Below are 26,301 nucleotides of genomic sequence, written 5' to 3' on the forward strand. Positions count from 1 at the left end.
GCGGGAACAGCCAAAGCAAGCGAGCAAGCGCGCTGCCAGCCCAGTTTACATATTTCCAGTCATCGGTGGTGCAGCGGAATCAGATCCTGGACTGGACCGCAGCTCTTACCCCCGCACACACACACACACACACACACACACACACACACACACACACACGCACGCACACGCACACACACGCAAGACATCGCAGACTGCTCCAAGACGCGGGGGACATGAGGCGGACATGAGAGCTGCGTTTCCCCCCGTCAGGCCTCCGTTCACATCCCAGAGAGCATCTGCAGCTTGAAATCTTGTGCGATCCGGCGCGTCCAGAGCAAAGCGAGGAGGGAGAGCACTGCAGCAGTCATGCCGGGCCTGCTGCTCCTCATCACACTGACCGGTGAGGCTCTTCTTTTTTTTTTTATTATATATATAGTCCCACATATGTTTTTTTTTTCCTCAAACATCTGTACTGGGACTATATATATATATATATATATATATTAAAAAAATAAAAATAAAATAGGAAATAACATTTCACCACCAAAAAAAACAAAACGCAAGCCCTTCTGGGAAATATGGTGCAGAAAAAAATAAATCTTTGGAGACTTTTGAGAGACACCACACAGGGAGAGTTAAGTCCTCGATAGGACTCTTAACATGGTGGTTTTTTTTAATTTAATTTTTTTTTTTTATATCAGTGCTGCAGCATCATTAATGGCATTATTAATATTAATGATGGTTGATAATAATGTTATAAATCAGGGTGCGGAGTCTTCATTGAAACCGCTCAGGGGAAATTCTTCGAAGTGGACGCAGGCTGGCGACGTGTAGGAGGCGCACAGTGCACTTAAATCAGCAGACACACACACTGCAGTGTCTGACTAACACACACACACACACACACACACACACACACACACACACACACACACACACACACACACACACACACACACACACACACACACACACACACACACACACACACACACACACACACACAGCAGGCAAGACCAGCTGCTGGGCACGAGACCTGACAGGAAGCATCAGCAGCAGCAGCAGCATCATCAACAAGATATGTTTTAATTGGAATAATCACACCAGCAGATGTTACATCATGTTGGATAGCATCTCTGTAGAATATATATATATATATATATAAAAAAGAAAAGATTCTTTGATTGATTATTACATCAATTTGTCAATGATCGATTAGTTTAGACTCTTTCAATTTTGTGAAAATAACGTGTTCAAATTGCTCGTTTTGTTCCAATCTCCCCAAAAATATTCAGCACACAATGATATAAAACAGAAGAAGCAGCAGATCCTCGTATTAGAGGAAGAAAACATTTAGTTGATTATCAGAATTAGGGCTGCAGCTTATAGTATTTTTAATCTTTTTATTGCTCTGCTGCTGATTCGTGATGTGAAAAGAAAAATGCAGGAAGCCAAACATATTCAGCTCATTGTCAGATTAGGAATTGATTGCTTGTAAAGTGACTAAAAACGGTGACTTTTAGCTTCATTACTTCAACCTAAATAATACTAATAGTTGATGATACGTCAGAACTTTTGCTTAATTTACGTGGTAATTTTATTTGAATGCATATTTTGATGATTGTTTATTGAATCAGCACAAAATCTTCCCCTCCTATGAAATTCAAATTTGTTTTTGATGGCTTCATTTTTCTCTAAATACCCATTCCAGCAATTTTACTGGTTAAAATATGGAGGCTCATCTTTGTGTTTGTGAAACTACACGGACATAAAAGTATAAGTTCAATGCTGCTTTTTATTTTTAAAGTATAAACTCAACATTACGGCTCTTAGAAATATAAACATATATATATATATATATTTTTTTTACCCATCATGATAAAACATGCTGGAGAATACGGAGGTGGATGTAAGGAGGAGATAATTGGGTGAGCCACCTCTCTCTGAAGGGGATTTGGGGGTGGGGGAGGGTCCACCCGTATCATAAGCCGATCTGAGGGGTGTTAAAGCTGAGGTTGGGGGGGCTTTCGGTCGACCCCTCCCTGGAACATAATGGACACCACGAGGTATCGGATTTATTCGTCTACGTGAACACGACACACCAGAAAACAAAATGCTGCTGTAGGAACAAAGAAAAGAAGAACAACAAAAGCAATAAATATCTTTAGAAACAGCCAAAGTACCATCAAATTCTCCCGACTGTGAAGACGCACCAAAATAATTGATATATTTGTTTTTGGAATTGCATTTATTCATTTAATTATTGAATTGTATTTTCTGTCTAAAACTTTGTTTCAACTTCCCAGGCTGCCACAGATCTAATTTTGAGTGAGAATTTAATTTTACGAGCAGTGTTTTCACGTAAAAACAGATGTAAAGGAACATTTCAAAATATAGAAAAGAAATGAGATGCATAAGAAACGGATAAAATGCATAAAATTAAACACAAATACACTTAAAGTCTAAAATAAGCAATATGCATTTTAAAGGCGCGGTAGTTCAAGTGCAAGGAATATTAAAGAATATTATATTTTTTTTAAATATAAATGCAGAAAAATGTTTTACGCGACATTTATCAATACAAATTAAGTGATTTATTGACGCTTAAGATTGAGATCAAGTCTGTTTTCTAAAAATAATAAATGCTCGCTGTGTCCAGAGGAGCTCCGTCAAAACTGTTGGTCCTGTCTTGTCCCAGAGGAACTATCGGTGTGAAGCATCGCAGAGCTTCTCCCGTGATAAGCTCCTAACGCTAACTCAGCTGTTCAGTTCCTTCACCTTTGGAGAGACGCGGGTCGATTTTTTTTTTCTCAAGTAATTACGCAGCAAAGTTGCTTTTATAGACGACGACTTCAAGGTCGCTGTGTGGTTGTGAAACTGGAGGGTGTGTGGTAGGAGAGAGATGGGGTTTTTTTTTGGACAGCTCGTGTCTGAGACACTCATAATGGCATTTCGCTTAAAATTGATATATATCGATGCGTCTTACTCAGCTGACTGTGACTTAACCTGCAAGCAGGATGTTTTTAAATGCTCCCCATGGAGGTTTGACTAAAATAAGACGACTGAGGCAGGAAGAGCTGACGACTTATTTAGCTACAGGTGGGTTTGTGCTCAGTTGAGGAAGACCCGCCAGATACCTCAGAATATATAAAGATTACAACCACAGACTGAATATAAAAGTGTTCGTAGCTTCCGCGTCCTGAACAAAAAGAGGCCAATGTGGAAGTGCCATAAACTGCAATACCACCGGGTGCCACTAGAGGTCGGCTCCAAAAAGCCTCCATAGACTCCCGTGAAAGCTTTATTTGTGTTGAATAAATCGATTAAATGTCATTGAGAAAAAGCACCGACGAATGCAGGCTGCGTTTAATTTTTTTGGGCTCAAACCAGTGTTTTATTCAGCGGGCTGAGCATTTCGACCGCGTTAAGCTGCAACGTACGATGCTTTTCCTCTCGGGTGTACGGAGCAATAACGCCGCGTCAGGAGTGAAGCCGAAAGCTACCTCAGCACCGACGTAGCAAATTTCAAACCCTCTTTTAGGCTTTTAAAGGACGCTGCAAGTCCCAACACGTGTTTGTTTTGGTTGTTTTTTTTACCTGCTTTTTAGCCCAAATATTCAAGAAATCGACGAGAATTCGACGAGTAGCAGTTTCATCTTCGTGATTGGCAGGTTGTTTTTTTTTTTTTTTCAAGCCTGAGCTCGACTCTTTGCTTTCCCAAAAAATAAATTCAAACATTCATCATCTCCAGGGATAAAACGAGGGCTGTGAGGACGTTTTTTTTTTGTTTTTTGTCTGCAGCGCAGTGTTGACTTGGGGATTTGGGAAGGAATTAAAACAACACAAATTAAAGCTTTTCTCTGCTGGGTGAAGGATCCCTTATCTGTCGTCTCCTCCTGTTGGCGCTTCCATCCTCCACCTCCATCCTCCCTCGTCGTCGTCCTCGGAGCTTCTCTTTGGATCGGTAATTCACAGCGAGTAGGACATTTCAGACGGCTGGTTTTTTTTCAACGAGAAACTTTATTCAAAGGTGAACGAGAAGTCTTGAGTCCTGATTTTTATTTTTTTTTTTTTTTTTCACAGTGCTCAGACTTCATCAAAAAGCTCATTAAGGGACTTGATGTTTTTGGCTTCATCTTAAATGATATATTCTATTTTTTTTTTTTTTTACTGTCAACAACTCTCCCTCTGTGTGCTTCGGGTCTGTTTGCTCTCTAAATGAAAAATCCATCCGGTTCAGATGAGAGCGTCTAACACTGCTGTGTCATCCGGCTGCGTCGTGAGTGCTTTCTGAAGCAGACTTGATTGAGTTCTTTGATAACATTCATGGTTCCCAGGGGATGAATCCTCCTAATTCAAACGATCCCCTGGCTTCTCCCGGCGCAGTCTAGTTTACTCTGTGAAATATCTTAACATCTTACGTCATAGATTTGTTACAAACATTCAGTCGCAGGAGGTTGAACCCTGAAGACCTCGTTTAACCTTTGACCTTTCCACCGGCGCCACCTTCAGGTTCAAATTTGTGAAATATCAGCAATGATCGAACCCTCAAACAAGCGGACTGAGACCGTGAACTACGCGTTTGAAAATGCACCGAGTCAGCAGGATTTAACCGGTACATCTGCGTCACCTCAGGCCGGAGGTGGGGGTGGGGGAGGGGGTGGGGGTGGGGTGGGGTTGTCGGGGTTGTGTGTTGTGTGTTGGGTTGTCAGGGGCCGAAGAGCTTAACATGCTACAGACGTGTTTGAGACATGTTGGACATCATGTTGTAATCTGCTCACTCAGCCTCTTAGGTCATACAGCCATCTGTGGTCCCAGACAGAGAGCACCATGGGATACATGGGTGGGGGTGGGGGTGGGTGGGGTCTGTGGCGAGGGCTCGAAGCTCTCCGTGAAGGATTATGTATGAGCGATGGGTGGATGAATGTATGAATTGATAAATTAGCAAGTGAATGAGTTGACAAAAAAAAAAAAAAAGGATAAATGCGGGGTTTGATGAACTACAAGGAGGAGCAGGTGATCGTAGCGCTACCGGTGAGGCACCACAAACGGTTCATAAACTGTAATAAACAGATTTATATCAACATTATACTGACTAGAAACAAAACTGCAACAGAAACACACAGATGATGTTACATAACGATGCATTTTATTCAAACTAATGCAAGAATCGTCATTCTAACAATCATTCAAACAGCTGAAATCAAATTTTGTATTCACTTATAAATACAATCAAATCCGATGTTATCATCGACATTTGTGCATGAAAGCCATCAATGAACACATGAGTGATAAATAAAACAAGAAATGAATGAATTATCATTGAGACTGAACGGGAGACTGATGATACGATGATGGAAGTTTTTAATGAAACTGAAAGAGCTCGCCGCGGAGACGAGAGCTCTCTGATGTCTGTAAATTGAATCACTTTAATGTATAAAACAGACACCGGAATACTTTTCTTCTCCCGTCCTTCCCCGGGCTGCTTTAAAGCGTGCCGGCCGGCTAACAAAACAAAAAGCTGCTGTAAATCCGTTTGGGGAATTCGTTTTAACTGATTCGATCTGTCGATTCACTCAATTCTGTCGAAACCACTCGCTGTTGTTTTGGTTGTTTTTGTTTTGTTTTCATTTGACTTGTGTATTACCAGACACTTGAGGTTTATTTTGTGACGGCATCCAGATTCTCTCCTTCCAATCGATCCGTTTATGTGGAAGCCGTTTTAAAAGCGATACGTAGCTTTAATCCACCTTGTATAACATTAATAATCACCTTGTAAACATTTCAAATAAGCTTTAGAACACACTAAAATGTAATAAGACCCAACATTTGTCAGTTATCACTTCTCCTGTAAAGACATCATTTATAATGTTACAAATGTGCATTATTATAACATCATTCATAATCTGTTTACATTTAAAAACATTATATAAAGTCCTAAACTATTTGTTAAATGTTGATAAATAAAAGGGGAATTGTGACCCTTTGCTTTTGTGTTCATGCTGCTGCTGAGATTTTATTGTCATTATCACAACAGGCAAATTGATTGGTGAAACAATATGTTTTGTCAAAATTAATACACCACACAATTGTCTAAATGAATAAGATTAAGCTTGTACCTAAGAATATTAGCTCGTTTTCAGATGTACAGCTTTTTAAAATATTTTCCATTAAAAGATGTTAAGGCAAGAAGTTATGTTTGAAAAGGTTGAATCTGTTCCTGTATTTCTCATTCTCCAAAAAAAAAGGTGTTTGCAGCATGACGTTAATAATTATGTGATGTTATTGTTTTTGACACATCACGTCAATCCTTCCATAAATGTCATGTTTTAGATTCTACTTGAATTTCTTGCTCTTTTTCTTTATTTTCTGCATAAATCTTAAAACTTCTTCTGACTTGACCGTTTGATTCCACCGGAGGCGGATCGATGCGCTGAGATCTTTGAAGTGTCCGTCCTCTCTCTATTTTTTTCCCGTAGCTTCCCTGGCCGGCTGCGAGGCCTTCCGCCTGGGTTCGTCCCAGCGGGTCGTACCCCTGGATGAGGCGCGCCTCATCCAGGAGTTGGTCCGAACCAAACGCTCCGCGGTCCACGAGTTGGTGCGAGCTCAGCCCCACTTGGTTCACGACATGGGTTGGCCGGAGATACACGAAACATCCCGCTCGCAGGCCAAGATGGAGTCGGCGAACTCCTCCCAGCTGAACGCGCCGCGGCCCGCCGGCCGGGATGCAGCCGGGACCCACGAAAGCCTGGATGTGGAAGACGAGATGGAGGTGAGGACCTAATCAGTTTTTTTTGTAACATCAGAATTTATACTGCTGTACATCTGACCAAGCACCCCCCCCCCCCCCTCCCGTTCCTCCCCCCTCTCTCAGCGTATGGTTCATCTGGCCGTCCCCCAGGATGCAGACGACTACAGGGGAAACTCGGACTCCACTGACCCGGAGACGGAGCACGTCTTTGGGCCGGGACCCGGCGACGCCTCCCGCGAGGCGTCCGGCTTTTACGGGACGGACGCGGAGGACAGAGACAGGGTAGAGGACATGGGAGAGGACCGGGAGAGGAGAGGGGGAGAGGACGAGTGGGAGGCCAGGGAAGACGAAGACGGCAACGGAGGAGGGACAGACGATGGAGATGTCCGAGATGCCTCGGAGGCCAACCACACGACGCCGGATCTGGACGCTCTGATTGGTTAGTGGGAGTCCAAACAAACATCTGCCGCGTTAGCAGATTTGCTGAAGGAGCCCACACCGTCCGGAAATGTTGGTTTTTAAACGTTGATTTTTGCCAAAAGGCCGACGTTCAGTTCAGGTCGTACAGATATCTGTGACATCATCAGAGTATATTTGAAGATCCTGGAGAGCAGTAAAAAAAATAAATGCAGATTTATAAGAGATGTTGATGCCGCTCGGTCCAATGCTTCAATCTTAGACTGATGGATCATCATAATCATCAAGTCAAACTAGCTGCTGAACACAATTAACATTATAGCAGCTTTACAATGTACCACATACGACTTCCAGGATTATCACTTAAGATGGCGTCTGTCGGTCTTCTTGTGCGGCTGCGTCTCTTTTGTTTCCGAAAAGTTCCTGTTCAAATATCTCAAGCTAAATGGGCGTTTCCTTCCTATAATGCGATAAAAACACCAACCGGCTTTAACTTTAAACAACCTGCTACGTTTATCTTGTTCATCATCATTGAACAACTGCTGTTTATCTCCTGAGAGTCTTCGATGAATGAAAGCTGTCAAAACCTCATGGCAACGCTGGCAGCAGAGACACACACACACGCACACACACACACACACACACACACACACACACACACACACACACACACACACACACACACACACACACACGCAAACGTGTGTTTCTGACATGTCTCCTTTGTGTCACACAGGCTACACCGCGTCTTTCCACCCCTCCACCTCCAAGCAGCCAAGCATCACCTCCCCAGCTGAGGTGCACCGTCCTGGGCTACAGGAGCACCGCGCGTCCCCCGTCCTGGAGGTGAGGACGGAGAAACCTAAAGCCATACATCCTGAATATTACGACTAATATATTCCTAGATCTATCATTATGTGTACACGTGTCATTGTGTAGATTAACTCTCACAAAAACGAGTGAACATAGTCCCCCCCCCAAAAAAAACAACACACGATTTTGCAGATATCACCAACGGGCTTTTATCGAACAATCGCTGAAATCACAACGAACCAATCCCCAGTTTGTCAACAGAATTTTTACCTTTTACTTCTTAAAGCCACGTTAAATCACTGACATATTCAAGTTACAGCAACAAAACTCTGTCGTGGGAACAATGGCCATTTGGAGCAACCACAAACCCCTCGTTGGTGTTACGTCTGGTTTTCGTGAAGTGGCTCCCAGGTGGCTCCCTGCTGCGCTTTAAGTTTTTAAGGCGCCATCATTAAGAAGGAGAAATCATTCAGCTGCCGTTGGGACTTTTTAATTGGATCGCAGTGAATCAGATGTAATCCAGGGCTCACCTGCTAACCCTGCGCTGCATAATTTAATTAGTCTTCAACTGCTTTATGCGATTAGTGGCGTCTTGTTGGCCCATATTGTTGGCAAATGGAGATGACTGACTCAGCAAAAAGTATATATATATATATATATATATATATATAAATGCAAGTTTGGCTCATTAGTTTTTCTTAAACTTTCTATCCATGAATTAATGGCGGTATACACATGAATCATTTCTCTCATAACATGGACAACCAGCCAGTGTTTGCTTTCTGCCTTCTTGCATTGACTATCACTACTACTTCTAATGCCCTGGATGGCTACAGCCATCTGGATATAGTGTCGTCGTACGCCACCTTTAACGACGACCTCCATAATAACGCACACATAACTACATTTAAATGTCATCAAAAACGAAACGTTGTGAGGTTTGACGTAGACGGACGTTGTGGCGACGAATAAAGTGATCTAAAAAAAAAAAAAAAAAAGGTATCTACCACACAGGTGAGTCCTTTAGGAAGAGAGCTGTGGGAGGCAGAGGGGGAGGAAGACATCCAGTCCAGCGGCTACGGAGTCCTTCACTCCTCCATCAGTACGACTACAGCTGCTGCTGTCGCTCCCTCCACTACCGCTGCTGCTGTCGCCGGCGGCGACGTCGGAGGAACTGCCACCCCGGAGACCGACACCGGCACCGACTTCGGGCTGCTGGGAACTTACACGAAAGGTACCAAAAAACTTCTCGTTACTTACAGCGTGTTTGATCTGGTTTCCTGTTCCTGTGTGAGATGCTTTTATTTACTATCCCCTTTTTTTTTTTTTTTTTTTTTTTGACGTTTAAAAATAATAAAGAAATCGGCCTATTTGATTTTGAGAATCTCGGTAGCACTTTTGTTGTCTGCGTGATAAATATGAAGCGACAGCCAGTAGTTGGTTATCTTAGCTTAGCATAAAGACTGAGTCTACCTACAGTACCAGCATCTCTAAAGCTCACCACGTTACACTTTATATCTCATTTGAGTTTCAGTTTTTGCGGGCGTTTATGTCCTATTTATGACCATATTTATGTCAGACTCACAAACACGGTTACTAATCTTTGTCTTAACGTAATGACATATGAAAATATGTGTTAATTATTGAGTTTTAGAGATGCTGAAAGGCAGATTTTGTTACCTGTAGATGGCCAGAATGTCTTTTAATGCTAAGATTCAGCATTAATACCTATTTTAGTGTTATTTAAGTTTGTATTTTTTTTTTAATTTTTTTTTTTTTATTCGGCACTTGAATGATTTTTCTGCCTGAATTGAAGAAGTTTTTTTTTTTTTCACAAGTGATTAAAAGATCATAAAAAGGCTGTGCAACTTGTGTGGGAGAATTTATTAGACACAGGAAAACAGCCGTGAAATAAATTAAAATCTAAAACATTTTGGATTTATTACCGTGTTATAATAATGCATTCCTGCAAAGAGGAAGAGCATCAGCTGCTCGTGTTTTACCTCTGGTTCGTCGACGCAGATGAGACCGAGGACGAGGAGACGGAGAGGGAGGAGGACGAGGAGGAAACGGGCCTGGCGCACATCGACATGTTTACCCAGAATCCCACTGCACCAGAGGTTGGCTCGGCTCCCAGCAGAGAGCCTCTGCAGCCCAGCGTGGAGGAAGAGGAGCAGCTGGAGGAGGACGAACGTGAGTTAAAAGGTGATGCGAACAGTATAAACGTTACACAGGAATTTGCCGTCTTTTATTCTTATGATCGTAAAGCTGAAACATTCGCAGTGCCGGGACAGAAACCCTCACAGTTGTAGCAACGCTGACTAAGCACCTCAAACATTAAATTTTTTTGGGGGGGTATTCGCTCAAGGATTTAGTCCGAAAGACAGAAGCGACGAGGCAGAGGAAGAAAACGTAAGAAAGACGGAGAGAGAGGGAACGCGGGTCGGACACGTCGTCCCGCTCACCACCGACCCTTCGCCCACCGTCGACCTCATCGATCCGTCCGACTGGCTGGACAAAAACACGCCGCTTCAGTCGGAGCAGGTATTTTTTTTACAAACATACACGCAAGAGGAATTAAAAAAAAAAAAAAAATTAAATAAAAAAAAATTAAGCATTCACGTTGTGTTATTTTCCAACTGTGAATCTTTCAGGTAGTTTGTAAAGACTGGAGCAAGCTGGATGGACGAGGCTACGTCGTCCTGAACATGACGGAAAACTTGAACTGCGTGAGTACAAGAGATCGCCGCATTTAGCATTTTTAAAAGGATTAGTTTGTGGTCAGAGACAAGCGGTGGTTTGACTCGATCTGATTGGAAACCCGGCGATACTACGTCCCGCCCGCCGATAGCCACCCAACCAAAAAAAAACACATCTTTTTCGGGCTTCTTTTCTAATGAATGAAGGATTATTTTCAGATGGACCTCCAGAAAACTAATAAGAAGGAGTGACTTTAGCTAACAACACCGAGATACCCCGTGGAAAAAATGTATTTACTGAGAACTTTATGAGAGAAGTTGGATGGGAGTCTACGGAGCCGGAGGCTTTTTTTTGGAGCCGACCTCTAGTGGCACTCGGTGGTATTGCGGCTGAAGGCACGTCGGCATCGGCCTAATTTTTCAGACCCGGGAAGCCACAGATCTGTTTAGTCTGCACCAGAATTTGGTTCACAGCTGTCGCATCAGCCGTGTTTGAACCGATCCAGACAGAAAAACTGAAGAGGCCCGTGGTTGCGACCCGCCGTTCTCTCGAGGAAGAGCCCGAGTTTCCTCCCACGCTGTCGCAGCGAACATGAAGGTGAAGGGCTCCTATTGAGCTTCGCAGACGGCCAAAAGACACACGAAAACAGACGGCCTCCAACGACGCCGTCTGTTTTTTGTGTGAGAAGTGGCGAGGGCGGAAGGACCCTCGCCGTGGCGTCTGTCGCCATGGCAGCAATGCGAAACCCCCTCGCTGCCGCCGCAGGTTGTTATGGCAACGTGGATGGAGTCGGATGCTGCGTCCTCTCCTCTCTCGTTTACATTCGTTGAATACGAGTAAACTTTTTCAACACCCGTTCTTCTGCATCTTTGCCTTTTGACTTTGGACGGTAGATCAAGTGGTAACGCCGAGATAAATGTGTGTGTGTGTGTGTGTGTGTGTGTGTGTGTGTGTGTGTGTGTGTGTGTGTGTGTGTGTGTGTGTGTGTGTGTGTGTGTGTGTGTGTGTGTGTGTGCGTGTGTGTGTGTGTGTGTGTGCGCGCGACAGGAGGAGTTTCGTGTCGACCAGGGCGTACGCTTGTTGAGGATCATAGAGCGAGTGTTTGCTCGAAGAATGAATAGCCCCGAGGGATCATGGGTAATAACCCTCAGCAAGCCGACACACCAGCAACACCAGCTGCTGATGAACGTGGAATCTGAGAACGGTACACACACACACACACACACACACACACACACACACACACACACACACACACACACACACACACACACACACACACACACACACACACACACACACACACACACGTTTGTTGAGCTATCTTTATGAGGACATTCACTGATCTTAACCACCACAACTATGTTCCCAATCACAACCCTTACCTTAATCTAAACCTTGACTTAATTCTAACTTTAACCCTAAAACTAAGTCTTGGCCCTCAAAAAGCCCTTTGTAGGAGTGAGACACTGAGATTTGGCCAAAATGTCCTCACTCCGATGTTTTAAAAGTAAAACCGGCCCCTCTCACAGATAACAGTCACACACGGTCTGTTCCGTAAAGCTACGTCATTTTTATGATTTTATTTTTTTTATATTTTTTTTTATAACTTTTAACCCCATGTTATTTTTCAATAAATCAATTTGAATAATCAAAATTAAAAAAAGATTAAACTATTTCTATGAGGTGCAGCATGGTTATTACCAAAGGAAGTGCTAACATGTTTATTTTCTTTATTTGGACCCCAACAGCCTTCAACTATAAGGTAATAATAATAAGCCTGCGAGGTGAAACCCGGGGCCCGCGTTGCACCACTCATTATTCCCCATTATTGCTAATGGAGGAGTTGACTGAAGGAGACTCGGACAAGCATGTCTTCATTTTTCATCCACTTCGTGTCCGGCCTGCAGCGGCTGGGCCGTTAAGGCAACGATGTTCAGAAACTGAAAAAAATAATCCTGAAACAATAAAAGGTCAGGGGCCCCAAATAGGACTTAAACAAACTAAACTAAACTCCCTCCCTTTAACCTTGACTCACAGCCGCACCCTGAAACATTGAAACTGTTGTCATAAAAGCAGCGTAGTGTTAAAATGTCCTTCATTCTCCGGATTAAAGGACAAAATAAATGGTGCGACGTCATCAGCGGTGCTTTCATGCAGCCCTCTGCGAGGTGCGACGTCAGACAACCTTCAACAATCACAAACAATGGAAAACAAGGGACAACAGCCGTACATGGTGTTTTTGAGAGCACGCGTCGGAGTGTGTAAAACATGCGTTGTGTCTTTCAGGAGTGATATCTACCACGGATGTGCTGGACATGCTGAGAGAGATCACGAACTGTCTCAATAAGGTACCTCCTCCTAACCCCATTCATGTCTTTAAAGCAATTTAAAAATGTTTTTCTATTCATATGACGTCCGATTTTTACTGTTGTTCTCCCCAAACGACAGTGAAGCCTCCGGATGAACGTTTTTTTTTTTCTGTACCTCTCTTATTTTTTTTTCTTTTCTGAGATTTGCACTTAAAATGTTCACATACAAGGAACCATTTAAGATTTTAAAGAAGTACAAACAAAATATTGGACTTAGCGAAAACAAAAAAAAATACAGCTCACACAACAGATGGGTAGTGTACAAATAAAATGTCACAATAGATTACAAAAATATGTGTTCGTGCAAATGTACGAAGCATCAACAGGATATGTAATGTGTGTAAAACGTAATTCTCAGCGTCAGATGTGATGAGTTCCTGCTGTGTAATATAAGATTATAGATTATAGCTGACATTAACGTGAACAGTCTATGAGTGGGAGAGAAAACAGACTCAGCGGGGGTCCTGGATGCAGCTGCACCCGTGAAAAACTATTCCTGTGGTCTGAGGTTTGGTTAAATGAGGCTGCCTGGTTTTGTGGGAAAGTTTACTTCACCGAGAAGTTACCGAAAAATATATATATATATTTTTTTTTGAAGTTGCTGAGCTGTCAGAAAGCAGGACGTGAAAACATCGTAGCAGAGGACACCGAAGCAGTTAGAAAATGTTAATACAGCTGCCAATGACAGAAAATTTCCCAGTAAAAAAAAAAACAATAGAAATATGATAACAATAACAACAATAACCGTCTGGACTGTTAAAGTATAAATTTGTGTGTGTGTGTGTCTCATCAGGTGGGCATCCAGAACTACAGCGCCGCCAGCAGCTGTCCGTCTCGTCCCAGTCAGACCCGCAGCGACTACGGCAAACTGTTCGTGGTTCTGGTGATCATCGGCTCCATCTGCATGGTCATCATCACATCTGGATTCATTTACATCTGCTGGCAGAGACGACTGCCCGCAACCAAGACGACGGTAGCTCAACACACACACACGCACATGCGCACGCACACGCACACACACACACACACACACACACACACACACACACACACACACACACACACACACACACACACACACACACACATTCATGTCCATGTTACGATGTACCTGAATGCTTAAATCAGTGGTTCTCAAACTTCTTTTTTTTACATAATAGCAACGTTTTATGACGTTTATTTGCAGCTTTTTATTTCTCGTTTATTTTTCCGCTGACTGACCGCTGAGCACCTGAACGCACCCTGAGGAGTCTTGTTGTTGTTTTTTTGTGTTTTTTTTTTAATACGATGAATTAAATGAACGCAGCCGCTCTTGTAAATCTCTGGCGACCTTTTTTTTTTTTTTTTTTTTTTTTTTTTTTTTTAAATCTCGCAGTTTCGCGGCGATGAGCTTCACTTTGTGGAGAACGGTTGCCACGACAACCCGACGCTGGACGTGACCAACGACGGCCACCCGGAGATGCGCGAGAAGAAGCCGAGTACCAACGGGCTGTCGGCGGGAGGAGAAGGAGGAGGAGGAGGAGGAGGTGACGGCGACGGCGGCAGTCGCTGGCAGGTGATTGGATGACCGATTCAGTGGATGTCAAGAGGCGAAGAAAATAAATTGATCGACGTAGTGATGGGAAGATTTAGTGGCAAACAATGTGCTGTCTTGTGTATTCTGCCTGGCGACAGCACGAAGACTCTTTTTTGTGTTTTTTTTTCAGGTATTCGTCAATCAAGCAGCGACCGAGGAGGAGGAGGAGGAGGAAGAGGCAGGACACACATCTCTGATTGATGAAGAGGAAGTGAAGGAGGCTTTTTAATAGATCGATGATAGGAGGGAGCACAGAGGAAAGAAGATGATTATGACTGTGATGGCAGAAGAGGAAAAAGAAGAGAAAGAATATGAAATTTCTTTAGTGGAGTGAAGAGAACAAAGAAAGGAGGAAGAGAGAAATTTGATGGGAGTTAAAGGTTTGAAGCCTGAGAGGTTGAGGTGTTGTTCGGTCATTAAGATAGGACGGAGACGAGGAGGAGGAGGAGGAGGAGGAGGAGCAGTCACTGACGTCTCGGAGATCAGACACAAGGGTTCCCACAAGAAACTGTATTCACGTGTCAAATCCGAACTCATACACAGACGATAAACTCGCCAGTCGCCCTCAAAGATTTAACACAGTTCAGCAAAATCGGACCTGAGTTTAGAATTTCCTGTAAAAATTTAAAACACCCTTCTTGATGTTAGATAATTTCACCATTACATCAAAACCCCTCTGTTTAGTGTGCCTTACGCTTTCAGCTCCTCGTGCCGTTGCTACGTGAGATGAATCCAAACATAAAACGAGTGCGGAGCTTAAAGCAGCATTTATCACCTTAAAACCGTTGAATGTACTTTAATCGCCATTCTGTGTCACAAATCCTTTAATAAAATCGCCCTGACTTCATAGCAGAAACCTCAAATAAGAGCAACAGTTGATTATCAGCAGATGAATGTGGCTGAAGTACATTTGACCATTTTCTGCTTCATTAATACATCTGCTTCAGAGGGAAATATTGGACTTTGCTGCATTTATCTGACAGTTATTGTCACTATTTAATGTAAAAATCTGTATTTTACACAGACAACATGATGATCATTAAACTTTATTGTAGATGAATATATTAGGTAGTCAACATTTGCTTCATATACAAATCTATAATGCTACTTTCACATCAAAGCATCCTTAAAAATAATAATATAAATTATTAAAACACCTTTTTTTTTAAAGTGCAGTACATTTTTCTACTAATACTACAATCCCTTAAGTAATACTCTGAATGTAAGGACTTCGGATGGATTACTTTTTAAAGTATCGCCGATAAGCTGCAATAAAGTCCATTAAAGTATATCCTCATAAGTATTACAGCCTTAGACGAGGTCGACGGGTTTCCATGCCGACGTCTGACTCCGGCGACTCCTCTCGGCTCCTCCTCCTCCTCCTCCTTCACTGAAACAGGAAGTATCGCCCGTAGCAACTTTTCAAAGTAAGAGTTTTTTGGCACTTTGATCGATTCCTCTTTGGAAAAATACAGTAGTGACTATCATCGTTGGGAAAAAAAAAAATGCTGCATCGTGTTAAATGTCTCTCATATAGTGACTGAAATATCTCTATTTTGCTTATAGGAATGGTTGTAACCCCCCCGCTGAGGATGTTTACTGTTCACTCTACAAACACGTCATGTGATCGCTGTACTTTGTGTGCCGTTAGCCGAGTATGCTCTTTTTTATTTTTGTTATTTTTTATTTATTTTTTTCCAAAATAGTGCTGCAATGGCTGCTGTACGCCTGCTGGCTAAATGTTGAGGCGATGACACGTGGGCGATATTTAGAGGTGGAAAAAAAAGCATGAAAATATAAACTCAGTGACGCCGTCGACATCGAGTCACCGAAACCACCGAGTCCCAAGTCGAGCCCCGATTCCTCCGTCTTTTTAGTGTTAAGTGTGGAAAAAGCTGTAGTCACGACTCATTCATTACAATCGCGTCCGAGTCATTACGATCGAGTCGGAGTCTCTGCGGTGATGTGCAAGTCGCTGCAGTCGTGGTCAAGTTACCACGGTGACGGCGGTCTGTACAGTCGTGGCGATTCTGTTGGAGTCGCTGTGATTGAATCCGAGTCAACCGGGATCGTGTTCGAGTCACCGTGTTTATGTCTGAGTCAGCAAAGTTCTGAGTCACAAATGAAATGGCCCGAGTCACGACGATCGAATCCCGAAGACCCGTTTGTTGAAATCACGTCCAAGTCGTTCTGACCGAGTCCGAGTCACCACGATGATGTTGGAGGAGCGACGGTCACGTTCGAGTCGCTATCGCGATGTCCAAGTCGCTATCGCGATGTCCAAGTCGCTACGCTCACGACTGAATCGAGTCCCTACAATTACATCACCAGGACTGTGTTCGAGTCACTCCGGTCGCGTCCGAATCACTGCAGCGACACTCGAGTCATTACAGCCACGTTGAAGTCACAACGATCAAGTCCGAGTCACGACAGTCATGTTCGAGTCCCCTTCATCGTGTCTGAGTCAACACAGTTTGGAGTCCGAAGTCCCGTTCTTTAAAGTCACGTCAAAGTCACGATAACCAAGTCCGAGTCACTGCGACGACGTTGGAGGAGCGACGGTCACGTTCGAGTCATTCTGGTCACATTCGAGTCAACGCAAGTCACAAAGGAAACGTTTGCGAGTCATTTTTGGTCATTTCCAAAGCTGAGCTCGAGTCCGAGTTACTCTGATCACATCCGAGTTACTATGATCACATCCGAGTTACTATGATCACATCTGAGTTACTATGATCACATACGAGTTACTATGATCACATCCGAGTTACTATGATCACATCTGAGTTACTACGATCACATACAAGTTACTGCAATCACATCCGAGTTACTATGATCACATCTGAGTTACTATGATCACATCTGAGTTACTACGATCACATACAAGTTACTGCGATCACATCCGAGTTACTATGATCACATCTGAGTTACTATGATCACATCTGAGTTACTACGATCACATCCGAGTTACTATGATCACATCTGAGTTACTACGATCACATCTGAGTTACTACGATCACATCTGAGTTACTATGATCACATCTGAGTTACTACGATCACATCTGAGTTACTATGATCACATACGAGTTACTACGATCACATCTGAGTTACTATGATCACATCCGAGTTACTATGATCACATCCGAGTTACTATGATCACATCTGAGTTACTATGATCACATACGAGTTACTATGATCACATCTGAGTTACTGCAATCACATCTGAGTTACTACGATCACATCTGAGTTACTATGATCACATCCGAGTTACTATGATCACATACGAGTTACTACGATCACATCTGAGTTACTATGATCACATCTGAGTTACTACGATCACATACGAGTTACTATGATCACGTGCGAGTCATCGTGTCCACGTCACTGTTGTCAATGTCCGACTTCAAAAAGACTCACAAACAACCGACAAACATTCAAGTCCAAATGAAGTCACAAGTCGTCCAAAGTGGGACTTGTAGAGTTCTTTTACGAGTCTTTGTCTCCTTTTAATTAAAATCCGGACCGTCACGTCACATCCAGTAATATCACACATCAAAATTAATCAGAGAAATCTTTCTGTGATTTGCCGCTGGAGCGGAAACAGACGATTTACATGCAGCTGTTCTCAACATTGTATTTTTTTGTGTGTTTATTTTTCTTTTGAAAGAGATTTTTTTTTTTTTTCTCACATAGATTTTAAAGCTGCAGTTGTCCGTCTCCGTCCCATCTCTATTTCATCCAGATGTCGCCTGTCGTCTCGGCTCTTTTTTACTCTCGACTTTTCTCGATGTAACGATGCTGCACACGGCTTCACTTTTAAGCTACACTGATCGGTTTTTTTTTTCGTCCGTTGAGCGGGATTTACAGAAAAACTATTTCAGGATTTTCTGAGAGCACAACGTCCGGGCAGGAGACAGGAAAGACGAGCATGTAGCTTTCAGCGCCGATATAAACAAAAACCACGCAGCCGATTTTTTTTGAAGATCGACGGACTTTGACGGAAACCAGTTTTGCTGCTTTTTGTGTTGCTTGCAGATTCTGATCGTTTCAATTTTATTTCCCTGATGTTTTTTTTGTTTTTTTCAGGATCTGACGACAAGCTCATGGATGTTTGTATTTGTCAGCAGCGCTATAGTGCAAGTCAATGGGCGTTAAGCTGTAGCAACAAAAAAAACAACAACCTCAAATTAGTCTGTTTGTACAAAAAAACCCACAAAAAAACCCAGTTTGTTTCCCGACAAGATTTTTAACATTTTTGTTTCATTTGATTTTTTTCATTCGTTTAGTTTTTTTGTTAAGTTATTTTACAGATCTTTTTTTCTATATCAGTTCACATGCAATTTGATCACATTTTGCATGACTTTTTAAATTTTGTTTTGGGTTGTCAGTGTTAATAAGTCAAGTGTGAGGAAATAAAGTTTGAAGAAAATTTATTTCCTTTGTCGTTTCTTCTCCCCGAGAGCCGTAACTGGTGTCGAAAATAAAAAATGAACAGATGGATCTTTGTGTGTTTTTGACGCTAATTTGTAACAGCTGTTGCCGGTTCAGAAAAATTGCTATAATATCTAATCAAATTTTTTTTTTAAAAATACATTATTTTTGAACACTAATCGAGGTCTGTGGCACTGGGAAATAAGTTCAAGCTTAATTCATTGTTCATTGTGGTGCTTTTTTAAAAAAAAATTTCTTATTGCATATTTATTGTGACTAAAAAAAAAGCCAATGAGACTAACTCTTGCTTTCAGACAAAAGGCCATCTTGTCCATGATGAAAGGTTCTGATTTATTTCCACCCGCTGTTCTCCAACGTGTCCCGTATCCTTCCTGCTGACTCAGCAACACCTGACGCTCGTTATAACCCTCGTTGTAGAGATTTGTGTTCATGTGTGCATCTCTCTCCCTCTCTGGATAACGACGCCGCGGCTTCGAAACGAGCTGCAGGTGAGTCGTCTTAATTGCCTCGTGACTGTGAACGAGCGTCCAGCCGAACTTGAAAGTCAGTTTTTTTTCCCTGAGGCTCTTCTCACAGTGTGTTGTTATATTGTGTGTAGAAATAGCAGCTTTGTCCCAAAACGTCTTTTAGGTTCCTGTAAAGGTGGCAGAAGCTATTTTTCTTTTAAAATCCTTTCATTGAATTTGAAGAATTAGTTCTATTATTTTTGGGTTGAGGGAAATTACATTTCTGAGAAATAAAAATAAATTTGACAGACTCGATGGTTTCTGAGAGTTATATGTTATATATACAGATGTTCTTATATATATATATGTTATTATATTCCTTGTAGGCTGAGGTGTAACAAACGGGAAAGTCTTTTCTGTCTTTCTCTCCTGTGAACACTGAGCTGATGTGGCTCACCAAACGGCTCTAATTTAGTTTCTTCTGTCCCAAAGAAAAATCCCTCCGAAGCATTGTGGCTGGTCGCAATGTTTTCTTTTGTTTTGTTTTTAATCAAACTTTGTTTTTTATGTCTCAAAAGTTGGGTGTTCTTGGGAAGCCCCTTTTTATCCAGGAAATGACACGTGGCTCCATCAGGCACTGTTGTACCTTGATCTAAAAGGCTTGTATCTATCTATATATATATATACCTATATATATATCGATATATATATATATCGATATATATCTTGGTTCTCTTTCACCATTCTCAAGACAACTCTCCTTTTGTCCACAATATGTCATTTTTTTTCTATTTAAATAGGCTTTAAAGATTTATAATATGATTGAGCACAGCTGCAACTGTATTTTAACTATCGCTTCGCTCTAATGAACTTTTAATGCAAACAATTTTCAGGAAGTATGGAGCATTGTTTCAACACTGATACCAACACTATTGGCCATTTCTGTTTATTTAGTTTAGGCTGAATACACAGACAGTACACAAGAACTTTTTTTTTTTTTTTTAAACCAACATGATATTATGTCATAGTTTCAGGTTTGCTGTTGAAATCAGGGATTAATAATCTGATTTTTAAAAGACCCTGTTCCAAATTGAATATTCTAGAGAAAAGTAAAAACAGGAAAATGACTGGGATAAAAAGAAAGAAAAAAAAAAAGAAAAAGTCCTTTTAACACATTCGTGGATTAAAAAAAAAAAAAAAAAAAGTCCTGAAGTTTAATTGTATTCAGGCACATTACAAGACGTCTAAAACGTCTTCGGCCTCAGCTTTGCAGCAAGGGGTTTTTTTTTTTTTTTTTTTTTTTTAAAGCTAACGCTCGTTAGCTTGCTTGCTAACTGGCAGCTACGTACGCAGTCAGTCGCTGGTCGGTTCGGTGCTGGTCGGTCGTGTTTACCGAGAATGAGCCCGAAACACGTCAGGTTTGTTCCCCATTTATTTCCCCAGACGCACTAAAACACACATGCCAGACTTTTTGTTGTTGTTTTACGTTACGTTGACGAAATCTTTTTTTTTGTTGTTATTGTTTTTTTTTTTTTTTTGGTCAAGCTAACGTGGCTAGTTAGCCTCCGGGGTACGTGCTGTTGTTCCCGTTCTGGATTCTTTGTTAGAGCTTTTTATTTTTTATTTTATTTACTGTACGACTTACAAAAGTGCATCTTGACTGAGAAGTTTACCGTTTAAATGGACGATATGCGATGATTTGATACTTAGCTTTAACCGCTGTTTTACCGCCCACTGCGATTACGTTCTGCAGATGTGTTCTTAAGATTTTAAATAAATAAAAATTGCTTCATATTAAATGCTGTTCGTTGAGTTTGAAGTATGCCCGAAATAACCGAGCAGCTCTCCGACTCCATATTAGGCGGTTTGATGTGGCGGGGGGTATTGGTTAGGCTCTCCAAAAGTCTGGTGATGTTAAATTGCTCGATTTTTAAATGGAGTCTGGTCGGTCCTCCGTACGTTTTGGGCAAAAAGGTGGCTGAGCTCGTAGTTACACTGACAGTAACTTCTTTTGCTTTTTGTTTCCTCCAGCCGGCCGCAGACAGTTCTCCTGTTGAAAATCCACTTTTAAAACTCGGGTTGCACACTTTGACACCAGGTTGGTAAGATTAACTTGGTTAACTACTAGTTTAGCCCCCCCCCCTTTTTTTTTTGTCCAATGTATGGAGGACCACACCAGACCCCATTTAAAAATCGACCAATTTAACATCGCCACACTTTTGGAGATCAAAACAAATACAAATATTTCCTTTTATTGCAGATTAATTAAGTCTTGTTTATGTGGTTAGATACTTAAAAAAAAAAAAGAAGCACTATCTGTTTGATTGGTGAGTTTTTAGGCTACAAAACGAAGTGTCATTTGGCTAAATGTTTACTTTCATTGCCTGTTTATTTTTAGAATAAATCTTTTAAAAGAAATCTTAAGACTTACCTTTTTAACTTGGCATTATTGTAATCTGTTTTATATATATTTTATAATATTTTATATATTGCCTTCTCTGCCATGGCACTTTTCTTTTTAATTAAATTATTTTCTTCTCTTTTATGTTATTAAAAAAAAAAAAAAGAAGTTTTTTTTGTGAAGTACTTTGTATTGCAACTTTGCACATAAACTTGCCATGTAAATTAAAGTCGGCTTGACTTCGGGAAGTCATTTAAAAAAACAAAAAAAACAGGGCTTGGCCACTTTTTAAATTTGCGCCATCTTGTGGGATAATGTCATAGATCCCATCCCTCAAATTTTATGTCACAAAGTTCTTGAAATCTCACGTTTTCTTTGATCGACTTGCTCGTCGGGCGGATTTCTCCTTTTTAAAATTAAAAGAATAACGACTTGGTGATCGAGAGTAGCTGCATGCACAAACACGACGCTTCTGCCAAACACGCAGAAGGGTTTGCCTATAAAAGGAGTGGCTCCAAGTATAATGTTATTAAAAGATTTGGCATGAAAGGCCGAGCTGACGCAAGACGAGATTTATTGTTTTACTGATGGAAAGGCACCGCTCACGGACTTGTGTAGAGAAACGTCCTAAAAGTTCAAGTGTGCTTTCTTTTGTTTCTTTAGCTGATTAACGTGTTTTCTTCTCGTCCCAACAGAAAACTCCCAAAGGGGGCGAATAAGAATAATTTTTTTTACTATTGCTTAATTGGAGGATTTTTCTGTTTTTAAAAAGGTCAAAACAAAACGATTCCAGAACTCAAGTTGGTATTTTGGTGAAATATATTCTCAGTTCATTGATTGTTTTATTTTATCCAACAGTGATTTACAATTTAATGATTTTTTTTTGCAGTTGAAATAAAGGTGGTTGTTTCTAAAGTTGGAACGATTAATTAGTTAGTTGATTAACGGAAAGCTATGCAACTACTTTAATAACTTTATTTAAAAAGAAAAGTTGTAGTTATTGTTTCTCGGGTATGAAAGTCTGATGCTTTTCTTTGTCGTGTGTTTTGGACCGGTGTGACATCACCGAGCTGCAGGAACTGTGTTTTTATTTTTATTTTTTTAAGACTATAATCTGCAGATTAAGCGATGAAAAAAAATAATAGTTTTGACCAGACTTTGAAATCCTCCTGTCTCCCCCCCTCCCTCCCTCCCGTCCTCCAGGGATGACCTGACAACTGCAACATCTGGCTGCGTCGACCTCTTCCTGAATCATCGCAGCTCTGTCGGATAGGACGACTCTCCCGCATCTGCTGAAGGCGGTTGCCCCGCCCCTCATCCACCCCCCCACCACCACCACCACCACCCTGATCCTACTTTACGTCATCCCGAAACAAAAAACAAAATAAATAGAGACGATGTATTGCCTACAGTGGCTGCTGCCCGTGCTGCTCATCCCGAAGCCGCTGAACCCGGCGCTGTGGTTCAACCACTCCATGTTCATGGGCTTCTACCTGCTCAGCTTCCTGCTGGAGAGGAAGCCCTGCACCATCTGTGCCTTGGTCTTCCTGGCTGCCCTCTTCCTCATCTGCTACAGTTGCTGGGGCAACTGCTTCCTCTACCACTGCCAGGATGCCGCGCTGCCGAACGCTGCCCACGACCCGGCGATTGTGGGGACCTAAGAGAGGAGGGGGAGGAAATATCAGAGAGGGAAGAAGGGTGTGTGTGTGTGTGTGTGTAAGAGAAAAGGGGTGAGGGAGGGGGGGGGTCATTGTAGGATGATACTGCCATGCTGTGAGAGGTGGACGGACTACACTTCAGGGGCGGGAGAGTGACGACGAGGGCGGTGCTGGAGGGGGAGGAAACACCGAGCCGGCGCTTCACAGGAGACGACCCACTTTTTTGGAGAGTTATGGACGCTGTTGTTTTGCCGTGCTGTAAAGAAGAATTTTTTTCGGGAAGGGGGGGAGGAAGGAGTTGAAGTGCTGTCAAGAGGAGAAATTTTGTGCACTTTTATGTAACGGGCAGCGAAGGAGAAGCATCCCAACTTAAAAAAAAAAAAAAAAAAAAAAAATGCAAAGGGGGCAGAAAGGACGTGAACTCTGCTGAGGAAAAGAAGAATTTCACTTTCAGCAGCTTTTTATTCTGGCGCTCGAATGAAAATCAAGACTATACGCAGTATACATACACTATATGTGTGAGTGACATCAAACCTAAACACACCCCCCACCCCCCTCCACTGTTTCAGTATTCTGGGTTTTCACTTTTTCGCCCTCTGACCTGTTTACTTCTGAGACTTCACACTTTCCCCCAAAAAAAGTATTTCGGGGTCGTCTTGTTTTTTTTTAATCTTTTTTTAAAAGAAAGATAATATTTTGCTCCTCAAACTGCCAAAAATTCACATAAACTCCCGCTGAAAACTGCTCCACATGTTAGTGTTGTGATTTACAAGTCGGCATGTTGACGAAAGGTAACACACGACCAAAACTCCCATCGGCTCCCTGGAGAGCACACGGACTCTGGACAATCAGTAACTACGCTGTGAATACCCACAATGCTCTGCAGCCGCCTCCTTCCCTCGTCTGCTCCTCCTCTCGCCTCGGTGTGAACCCCCCTCCCCCCCCTCCCTCCTCCTCCTCCCACCGCCGTGATCCCAACTTTTTGTTTTGTTTAGTTTGTTTTTCTTTTGCATGGGTTGCTGGTAGTTTTTTTTTCTTTCAAAAGTTCACACAAATTCTAATGAATTAAAAACAAAATGCTGAAAGTCTCCAAAGGGTAGAGAAGTCTGGATGTGCGGGGTGAATGAAATACTTTTTTTTTGTGTGTGTGTGTGTGTCATGTGCGACAGGTGTGTATTTAAAAAAAAAAAATGTGTGTGTGCGTGTGTCTTCATGACATGCTGATAAGTATAAATTTAAAAAAAAAACTACGGTGACACACGAGGAAACCGAAGCGAAGGTGTTCGACATTTCCAGCGGCAGTAAGCCGGCTGAGGAAATGCTATTGAGGTTTTTCACTTGACAATACGACGTTTCCTCGGGCTTCACTGCTGTTAAGTGTTATGTTTAGCTGTCAGACAGGCTAATGTTTATACTCTATAGGAGTGTGTGTGTGTGTGTGTGTGTGTGTGTGTGTGTGTGTGCGTGCGCGAGTAGCCTCCTGTCGCAGTGCTGAACATGCTCACTGCTACGATTGCTTTGGTTTTAATTTAAATAAAGTTTTTTTTTTCCTCTCAACGTGTTAAACTGTGGAATTCGGTGTTATATTCCGCATTAAAAACACATTTTAATTTTGTATTTTTTCGATCTTGAATTTTATATTTTATTTTATTTTTGGGGGGGAGGGGAGGTTTGTTTGGAAATACGAGAGTGGATTAAAAAGTTCATAGATTTGCATTTATAATTCAAAAAGTAGAATTTGTCAAATCTTTTATATCTTTGATTTTATTTTGAAATCATTACCAGTGTTTCTCCACCGCCCCCCCCCCCTCTTGCTGTTGTTATTGGTGTGACGTCCCGCCAATGTTCAGACTTGAAGAGATTTATCAACTTAAAACAATTCAGATTTTTTAATGGAAAATTAACATGTTGAAAATATGTATATATAAAAAAGCTAATTTACCTTCTTAACTCTTCTTTTTAAAGAGGTCTCCTGAACCATCTGGTCCTGCAGGAGGGAGCTGAAACAAAAAACCCCAACGTTAAATCACGGTTGCGACACAACTCTGGTTCTTGTTTATATGCTGAATATTTTCTCGGTTTTGCTTCAGGAAGCTAATCGACCGCATCTGATAATCTTAAGAGGAAAAAAGACCAAACTGTGTGTTTGCAGCGCTGCTTATCTCCGCACCCCTACCACCGGGACTTTTAATTGTGGTTGAATCATGGTTTCCTTTGTTATGCTGAAAATTTATACTCTGATTTAATTCTAGCAAGTAAATGATTAGATTTGAGGATTACACTTTTTTATTTTTTATTTTGTACCTTTCTTAAACCGAAAACTTTCCTAAACACGATGCAGAGAAGAAACTGAAAAGAAAACATCGAACATCTTTTTTTCTTCCCACGACTTTTCCCTTTGAACTCACAAACATTCCTTAAACATCCCAGTCAGAGTTTTCAGGTCATTTTAACCGAGGCCAAATCTCTTCTGTGGGGAGGGAAGGCATCGCCCCTTTCTCAAGCTGCAGTGTGCCTCAGCAGCCAGCAGAGGGCAGCACTCACTTCTGTTTCTGGGATGATTAAAAAGTCGAGGCTTTTTTCTCCTTCAGCAAATCTTAAAAAAAACTTGAAATAAATTGTCAAAAGATAAGAGAATAGTTGGTAATATACTCTTGTTTTTTAATTTTTTTTATTACAGGTTACATGATTTTAACCTTTTTTGTAAAAATCCCTAATATTCAGTTTAATGACTTT

At 41.7% G+C, this 26,301-nt stretch overlaps 2 protein-coding genes across 5 annotated transcripts; both read left to right on the plus strand.

Moving 5' to 3' along the window:
* The first annotated feature begins 15 nt into the window (after positions 1-15).
* On the plus strand, positions 16-19,041 carry podxl2 (podocalyxin-like 2). 3 transcript variants are annotated; one of them, XM_069715338.1, is made up of 13 exons: positions 16-382; positions 6,462-6,754; positions 6,857-7,172; positions 7,887-7,996; positions 8,963-9,197; positions 9,986-10,168; positions 10,332-10,507; positions 10,618-10,692; positions 11,711-11,867; positions 12,953-13,014; positions 13,829-14,008; positions 14,411-14,590; positions 14,742-19,041. In XM_069715338.1, the coding sequence occupies exons 1-13, from the start codon at positions 349-351 to the stop codon at positions 14,838-14,840; spliced, it is 2,100 nt and encodes a 699-aa protein (XP_069571439.1). In that variant the 5' UTR covers positions 16-348; the 3' UTR covers positions 14,841-19,041. The 3 variants fall into 3 exon arrangements, with proteins under 3 accessions (XP_069571439.1, XP_069571440.1, XP_069571441.1); XM_069715339.1 differs by having other exon boundaries at positions 9,986-10,156; XM_069715340.1 differs by having other exon boundaries at positions 17-382; positions 8,978-9,197.
* Positions 19,042-20,816: 1,775 nt separating this feature from the next.
* blcap (bladder cancer associated protein) lies at positions 20,817-25,179 on the plus strand. Of its 2 annotated transcripts, XM_069715298.1 has the most exons (3): positions 20,826-20,924; positions 21,538-21,604; positions 23,111-25,179. In XM_069715298.1, exon 3 carries the CDS (start codon positions 23,305-23,307, stop codon positions 23,566-23,568), a length of 264 nt encoding a protein of 87 aa, XP_069571399.1. In that variant the 5' UTR covers positions 20,826-20,924; positions 21,538-21,604; positions 23,111-23,304; the 3' UTR covers positions 23,569-25,179. The 2 variants fall into 2 exon arrangements, with proteins under 2 accessions (XP_069571397.1, XP_069571399.1); XM_069715296.1 differs by lacking the exon at positions 21,538-21,604 and having other exon boundaries at positions 20,817-20,924.
* Positions 25,180-26,301: the final 1,122 nt, after the last annotated feature.

This window comes from Brachyistius frenatus, unplaced genomic scaffold (genome assembly GCF_029030835.1).
Source record: "Brachyistius frenatus isolate BFR_SWC_R1_liver_20210118 unplaced genomic scaffold, ASM2903083v1 Contig_141, whole genome shotgun sequence".
Lineage (NCBI taxonomy): Eukaryota > Metazoa > Chordata > Actinopteri > Embiotocidae > Brachyistius > Brachyistius frenatus.